The sequence below is a fragment of the Medicago sativa genome, chromosome 7 (assembly GCF_051527215.1).
Source record: "Medicago sativa cultivar Bolivia chromosome 7, Bolivia_mono, whole genome shotgun sequence".
NCBI classification, from domain to species: Eukaryota; Viridiplantae; Streptophyta; class Magnoliopsida; order Fabales; family Fabaceae; genus Medicago; species Medicago sativa.
The window spans coordinates 48,166,466-48,175,286 of record NC_140755.1 but is presented as its reverse complement, the minus strand read 5'-3'; the positions used below and the strand labels follow the sequence as shown (position 1 = coordinate 48,175,286).

At 32.2% G+C, this 8,821-nt stretch overlaps 1 protein-coding gene across 1 annotated transcript; it reads left to right on the top strand.

Moving 5' to 3' along the window:
- Positions 1-7,830: 7,830 nt before the first annotated feature.
- LOC146906338 (albumin-1-like) lies at positions 7,831-8,821 on the top strand. Its single transcript, XM_085723029.1, has 2 exons — positions 7,831-7,939; positions 8,194-8,821. The coding sequence occupies exons 1-2, from the start codon at positions 7,891-7,893 to the stop codon at positions 8,628-8,630; spliced, it is 486 nt and encodes a 161-aa protein (XP_085579155.1). The 5' UTR covers positions 7,831-7,890; the 3' UTR covers positions 8,631-8,821.

Sequence of the window (8,821 nt, the reverse complement as noted above, 5' to 3'; positions counted from 1 at the left end):
CCCAACCCTAGTGTTTGTTGCCAAGAGCAAACTCGATACAAACCCTAGTTTGATGTCTAAGCCCTTGTTTCAGCCCCCTATATTTCAAGTTTTACACTGATACAATGTCTATATTTATAGTAAACGTGACCCTGATAAAACTGGAAAAAATCTGGCCCAAAAATACGTTACAAAAATATTTTCTGTTTCGACAGTTCGGGCCCCGAATTCCTCCATTCGGGCGCCGATTTTTCACGCGTTGCCAGGCTGAAAAAACAGTGCAAATTCGGGCCCTGGACAACACCATTCGGGCCCCGAATTGGCAGTTTCCTGAAACCTCAATTTCTCCAAATTTGAGTCACTTTCACAACAATCTCCACCTTGACTCTAAATTAGTGATGATGCCAAACCATCAACCACCTTGCAACTCTTTCCCTTGCTTCCCACTACACCAAGTAGCTCCACAAGTTTACACCTTATGTCTTCAACCATTGGAATGCCTTCCGCCTTTTGAAGATTCTTGCTTCCCAATACGCTAGGAATTTTAGGTAGCTCCACAAGTACACACCTTAACCTCTTCAGCCATCGGAATGTCTTCCGCCTTCTCGAAGATCCTTGTATCCAAAATACACTAGGAATTTCAGGTAGTTCTACAAGACTATACCATAACCTCTTCAATACGGAACATCTTCCGCTTCCTTGAAGATCTACTTGTGCCCAATCATCCTTGGCTCTTCGGGTAATCCACAAGTACACACATTAACTCCTTCAGCCATCAGAATGTCTTCCGCCTTCTTGAAGGTTCTTGCAGTCCAACTACACTAGGAATTTTAGTTAGTTCCACAAGTATCCACCATAACATCTTCAACACAGGACATCTTCCGCTTCCTTGAAGATCTTCCTGCGTCCAATCACCCTTGGCTTTTTAGGGTAATCTAGCAAGCCATATGCTATACATTCCATCCGTCTTCATGAAGAAATCCCTTGCTCACCACTAGAGCATAACACCCAAGGTCCTCCATAGTCGTGCCATTATCGAGGTTAATGTGTGTGTGTGTGTGTGTGTATATATTCGCGGGATTGAAGAAAGGAAATAAAAATATTTGGTATCATTAAATGACAGCGTGAATAAAAATATTTGTGAGGTTGTGATGATTAAACAATATTGAAGTTAAATATATAAAAGATAATAAAAATCCATTGAAAAAAAGATAATAAAATAAAATGGAACCTCCTTAAAAAATTAAATGGAATCGTTCAAAAAGAAATTAAGTTAAATGGAAGAAAAAAACATATTGAAATATAATATTAAAAAATAAAAGAAAAGGTTCTCAACGTGAGTTAAAAAGAGGTGCTTGTGAAATAAGTTGTCGAGAAGTAGTTTTTTAAAGTAACATTCAAAAACTTTTGGCCAAAGCTCATTCCATTCAATTTTATGCATTCAAAAAAATTACTCTTTTTAGTAAGTACTTAATTGATACTGTGTTTGGCCTAACTTCTCCTTAAAAATGTAGAGAAGTTGGAAAAAAGTCGGGTCAAACGATACCTTAATCTCCCACAACGGCAATGTAGAAGGAACTGAATTTGGGAGAAAAAATTGAAAAATAGTTATAAACATAAAAATTGAAAAATAGTTAAAAGTTATTAAAAATTATAAAATAATTAATAAAAAAAGGTTAGGGGCAAAATGGGAAATGCACCCTAAAACATGTGAGGTGGCAACAACCAAATTTCACCAAATAGAAAATTACAAAAATGCCCCTCTTAGGAGCAAAATGGTAAAATCATAGGGATTAATATTTAATATATAGTAAGTAGATTTTAAGATTTGATGCTCGCAAATTCATATGAAGGGACCAAAAGGAGAAAAATAACATGAAAACAGATTAATTAAAAAAGGGTTAATAGGTCTTTACCCCCTGTAATATAAGTCATTTCCGGTTTCCCCCCTGTAAATTTTTCTTTTTTGATTTATCCCCTGTAAAAAAATTTTGTTTACCCCTAGTAGGCCAAACAAAAACCAATTTTATTTTATTTTTTCAAGAAATTTTCGATTTTGTTAGGCCTATTAGGGGGGTAAATCAAAACAAATTTTTTTTATAGGGGGGTAAATCAAAAAAAAAATTACAGAGGGAAAACCGAAAATGACCTATATTACAGGGGGTAAAGACCTATTAACCCTTTAAAAAAAACATGAAAAGTAGATAAATGTTAAAATTGTTATCGGAAATGAAGTTAATGGACAACAAATGTATATATGTAATGTATTTATCATCATCTTCATAAATGTGAAGTAAAATACAAAGACTTGAGAGTGATGAGCATAATTTTTATATTTTTACAAGATATAATGTAAAAAATAGTTAATTATTTTGGGACAAGCAATGTGTGCAAATGTGACACTTATCTTTTTTTTGAGGGAAAATGTGACACTTATTGTCGTTATTATTATGAATATCTCTATAAATTGTTGGGACACGCAATATGCATGGTGATTTTTTTTTTTGGTTACAATATGCATGGCGATTAATTAAACATATCTTCAATTTGAAGAATTAAAAAATAATCGAGTATTATTGTCGTTATTATCATGATATCTCTATATATTGCTGCATCCTAGAATCAACTAATGCAACTCGGGTAGAAGTTAATCTTTTCATAACAAACAATATTAGCTGTGTTCTTTCTTTCAATCAAACAATGTCTTATGTTAAGCTTGCTTTGGCTGCCGTCTTTCTTGCAACAATTTGTGTGTATTTTAACTACTTTTCTCACATTTATATACCATGCATTTCTTTTTAGGAAAATGCTAGATATCAAGAATGATTTTATCAAGAAAGATTCAAGAATGACATGGCAGAATAATCACCCTTAGATTTCAGTCTTATTTATTAACCTTTCATAAAAAAAAAAAATACATAACACCCACCACCCCATGATTTCCGGCCAGGCTGAGATTTTATTGGCTAACATTAATTTCGGAACAATTTCTTGATAAAATCTAAGGGTGATTATTCTGCCATGTCATTCTTGAATCTTTCTTGATAAAATCTTTCTTGATATATAACATTGCTCTTCTTTTTATGTTAGAAAACTCATGGGAAATTAATCAGAATCAACTCTAAATTAATGAAGTAATATGCTCATTAGTAAAATGTTTATTAGAATAAACATGTAAATATTTTTAATATGTGTTGAAACCTTTATATACTAGCTACTTTTAATAAAACAATCTCTGTTTCCAACTTATCAGTTGGTGTTGTTAGATATCCATTTGAATTTCAATAAATGTAGCATGTGCATTGGTGTGTCACTGTAATATAATGTAATATATTGTTATGATTTTCATTTCCCTTTCGACAATTCTTCGTATAAAAAAAAAATACAACAACATTAGGGTTCTATCTAATACTTTAACTTACTGCCATATCTCTAATGCCTGAAGAGGATCTCAACCCGGATGTGATGTATTCATCATTATCATGAAGTAAAATAGAATGAATTGAGAGTGACGAACAAAATATTATTTAGAAAATATAATTGATAAAATAGTTAATATATTAGGTTTTGACATAAAGATGTTCTGTTGAAGGTTTCGGTTTTTGCATGGTGTCTTAACAGGTTACCTACCAATGATAATTTGGCTAGGCGTAGTGTAATTACTCATGAGGATCTTTTGTGTGTGAGTGGATGCGGTGTGGTGGAAATGACATCCAACTTGTTTCTTAATTTTGTGCCAGTTTTGGCTCTCTTTGGTATTTGGTTCATGCTTGGTTGGGTTTTTCTTCAGTTGACCCCAATCTTTTATGCACTTAATTAGGTTCACTCGTGTTTAGTTCCTTTGGAATGAAAGAAATGATCAAATTTTTAATAATAAAGAAAAATCAATGACACAACTGATGGACCAGGTTAAGCTTATTTCTTTCTGGTGGCTGAAGTTTAAGGTTGCAAGTTTATATGTACGTTTTCAAAGTTAGTGGCAACACCCTTTTGATTGTTTGGTGTTGGCTGATTTTGTTTTTGTTTTGTGCTTTGATGTATTGAAGTGTAAAGCTTCTGTTTGGCACATCTTATGCCGAGGAGAATGTTTGGTTGGTATCTTTCATATAATTTCATTTTAACTTGTTAAAAAAAAAAATTACATTCGGTTTTGACAAATTGTAAATTTTAGTATTTATCAATTAAATATCCGAAGATTGAGTATTTTCAATATAAGCAATTAGTCATAGTTCATTCCTTAATGTATACTTCACAACTATTTCTTTCATTAATAATCGAAGTATATATATGTTAGATGGTCAGTCACAAACAAGCTCCATAAAACTTACATTGTCCTCACTAATTCTTTGTTTTTTTTTCAACGTAAATTGTGAGATTCCTCTCTCTGGATTGTGAGAGCTTGTTGTTCTCTCCTAGGGTTTCGATGCCGCCACCCAATTGTGAGAGCTTGTTGTTCGATCAGATTGTTTCTCAACCTTGATCGCTGTTTCATTTTGTTCCCCGTGTCTTGGCCGGTTAGTTTTCCAATTTCACTATATTAGTTTTGCTAGCTTCCAAAGAATTGTGTTGATGAATTCAAATTGCATTATGTGAGCTTCTCGTGACTCATGATTACATGGTAGTTGGATATAGTGGTTGGTAATCCTTGAATTATGTTGTCATGGTAGTGGAGTTTTTCATTTACGGTACTAATTGTCATGGTAGTGTTGTTTGTATAGGATGCCATTCAGAAGGATTCTTGATTATATACATTATACAAAATATCCTAATGGTTCAAGGAAGAGACTTTTATACAAGAACATAAATAATTTATGATTTTTGTCATTAGTATGGAAGCATATGTTTGAGCATAGTCAAAACAAAATGACAGTGACTCTGTTCTGGGGTTCAAGGCTTTGAGAAGCTTCAAATGACCAAAATGTGGGTTCTATTCAAGGTTGTCGGAATCGAAAATTTAAGCAAATTTGTTTTGTCTATCTGAATTCGATCAACTCGTAAACTCGGCATAAATTCATACTAGTTTACCTTGTATAAAAAAAAACATTAAAATATTGGATTTTTCCTCGCATTTTGCATTGTTGGTCAATTGAAAGAAGCATTTTTCTCCAAATATTTGTTCTTTTAATATATTGGATTTTACAAAGAGACCCTTCTTCTTCTGTGTTACTAATACCAACTACTGCACACACAAAATGATTCAACCGTGATAATTTGCCCTTTTTCAAATTGAGAGGCCATGCTTGTCAACATGATAGCATGAATTTTAGTTCACACAAATAGACAGTTTATAAGATTATTACATAATTAAAACTATCAGCTTTATCTGAAATTTGACGTGTATGATTATTGTTACGCAAAAACAAAAAACTGATTTGTTATTTCATATTCTACAATACAAATAAGGAAAATGTTAACCAATGCTCCCGGGACACTGGTTAAGGGAGCAAATATAGTAGTTTTTGTATTGGAAGTTGTGTAATCAATTTCTCAAAGGTTAAAAAAGTGTTACTTTTAATTCAAATTTTCCTTTTTTGGATTCCTTAACCAGTGCCCCGGAGGCACCGGTTAACAGGACCCTACAAATAAATAACATTAAGACTATTGAAATAAGTGGACCACTGGGCATTTATGTGTGTGGTTTATGCAAATTGTTACCAACTTGCACCAACGTCAATAAAGAGGAGTGGTAATATTAGGTTGCAGTCACATTAATTATTTAGTGGAGAAATTAGGTGAACATATGTACACCCCTCCGAGGCCCTAGTTTTATAGTGATAGAAACTCCAACTTCTCTCTAAATTTTCTTTCTCCTTCGTTCATCGAGGAGGGGTGGTTTTAGGTCATTTTTTAACCTAGAATCACCCCTCTACATCTTTTTTCCCTTTTTACTCAATTTAAATAAGTGGTTTTCACATATATCAAGTTTTTTTTTTTGTGATTTCGTCGTCTAAGTGCGGCGTTGTGTTGTTCGTCGTCTTGTGCGACGTTGATTTCTGTCTTGTCGCGGTGTTCGTTTATTTCCTATTGAAAGATCGTCATCAGTCAATTACAAATTCAACCAATGATTTGGGCGTCAACGTTGAAGATCCGAAAGCATGTGAATTTCGATGACTTAGGTTTTATCATATTATTTGTAGGCATTTTGCCGTTTTATGCTATTAACTTAGGTGCTGTGAGTTTGTTCGCATATTCACTTTTTACGTTTTTAGTGATGTTTGTATCTGATGTAATCTATCGATTTGAATGAATGAATATCATTTTGTTTTTGTCAAAAAAAAAATATGTACACCCTCCGGTCACTGATATAAGCAAAAGTTTGATTTTTAGATTCATTCATTAAATGACGTATATAGCCTATAATAAAGACTACATACGTCATTTAATGAATGAATCTAAAAATCAAATTTTTGTTTATATTAGTGATCAGAGGGTGTATGAATCTAGAATAAGGATACTCAACGAAAAGGAACCCGATGCAAAGGGAGCATTACATCCCTTGAATTGAAGTTCTACATTAATTTCAACCAATTGTTCCTGAAATGCTAACAAGTGTCTTTGGAGCAGCGATTAACGTTTTAAAATATGTAAGCTTGCATAAAAAAATGATGTAATTATCATCAAGTCAGCAATCATGATTTGTATTTTAAAGATAAAGTTTCTATTAAAGCATTCCTTAACCAATATCGTTACTACACTATTCCTTAACCAATATCGTTACTACACTAGTTAGCAAGAACTTTTTTTTTTGGTACAACGTTAGCAAGAACCTTAAAAAATAAGAAAGAGTTGTTGTCGTTTTTTTTAAGGAATGGTTGTATTTATTATGGGGATATCCCTATAAATTATTGCATCCAATAAAAAAAAATTAAAAAATTAAACATCAGTAGCAAGCCAGCTCAATTATTGTAATAACAATGAATTTTTACTTTTCTTTAACCAGGGAACGAATATTTATTTACTTTCACTAACCCATGTTTTTTGTTCTTATCAATTATTATTTCTTTATTTTTCTTGGTTACATGCTCCTCAATTTATTAATTGAATAATTATATTTGTCCACCATTTTCTTTTCATACATTGATTTATGTCATTTTTTTCATATCACACCAACAACATATTATATCATTTTACCGCTTTATTTCTTTCTCTCTCTAAAGTAGTATGATTTAAGTGTTCAAAAATTATTTTCCTTACTTCAAAAAAAAAGTATCATTTGCTTATTAATTAGACATGTCTTCAGTTTGAAGAAGTAAAAAAATTAAAGAAGAATTATTGTCGTTTTTATCAGGATTAAGTCCAAAAACTCTAGCTCAATTTACGAAATGTCAAAATAGTAAGATCTTATTTCTTAAGTTTGTTCACATATTTAATTTTTTTATTTTTGTGATTTTAAATTTATATTATATCAATATAATATATCAATTTGAATGAATGTTGTCTTTTTATTTTTGTAAAATATATAAACTTAATCAGATTTTTTTTAGGGACTAAATCAGATGTTGTAAGGGAGGCTCGAACCCACACAAATACTCATTTGATTTATCTACCACAAAAATCAAAGGATTAACAAATAAATTACTTAATAGATGGTAGGTGTAGGCAATGACGATCCCATAGCATCCTTTTACTTTTGTTAATAAATGACATGGCAACATATAAGAAATTCAATTTGAATAATAATTAACTCACGGCGGAAAGATAAGTTCAATTGGTAGGGTTCAAATCACGGATACCCTATTTCTCCACATTTAAATATGTGAGTTCTAACCGGTAGACTACATGACAAAAACGTTTTTGTCGTTAATATCAAGCTATCTCTATAAATTGTCGCAACCTAGAATCAACTAATGCAAGTCGAAGCTAATCTATTCACAGCAAACAACTAAAGTTGTTCTTTCTTTCAATCAAACAATGGCTTCTGTTAAGCTTGCTTTGACTGTCATCTTTCTTGCTGCATTCGGTGTGTATTTTAACTTTTCTTCTCATCAATATATACCATGCTCCATGCATTATTTTTTTTATTTTTTTTTTATGTTAGAAACACATGAGAAATTAATCAAAATCAACTCCTAATTACTGAATTAACATTTTAAATACTTTTATATATTATGTACATAATTAAACCATATCAATTGTCATATGTTGCATACAAGCATGTGTAAGTCTGTGCTTGTATTTATTCCAAGTTCAACTAATTAACTTTTCCATTTGCAGTAATATTCCCGATGAAGAAGGTAGAAGCATGTTCAGGTGGCTTTTGTTCTTTATTTGAGAAGAACTCCCCTCGTTGCAGTAATATAGCTTTGACTGCATGCGAAGGCAACCCTGATTGTAAATGTGTCCCGTGGGGAATAGCATTTGGTAATTGCATTTACATTCCTAACAAAGAATCTGCTAGGAAAGTGGTCGAAGAACATCCAAACCTATGTCAATCTCATGATGACTGCACCAAGAAGGGAGGTGGGAGCTTTTGCGCTCGTTATCCTAATTCTAAAATCGAATTTGGGTGGTGTTTTACCTCTAACGTTGAAGCAGAAAGCTTCTTCGAGGCTCTAACAAATCCGGCATTAAGCAACTTGGTCAAGAACGTGATTTCTTACTACAATGAAAAAGGATTCTTGAAGATGCCTATTGATCAGATTACCACTTAGTTATCTTGATATATCATGCATCTACATGCTACTTTTAATAAAGGAATCTTTGTTTCCAACTAATTAATCAGTTGGTTTTCTTAGATATCCATCTGAATTTGAATAAGTGTAGCATGTGCATGAGTGTGTGACTGTAATATATGTCATCACTGTAATAAGTAAGGTTACGATTCTCATTTCTCTTACTATAA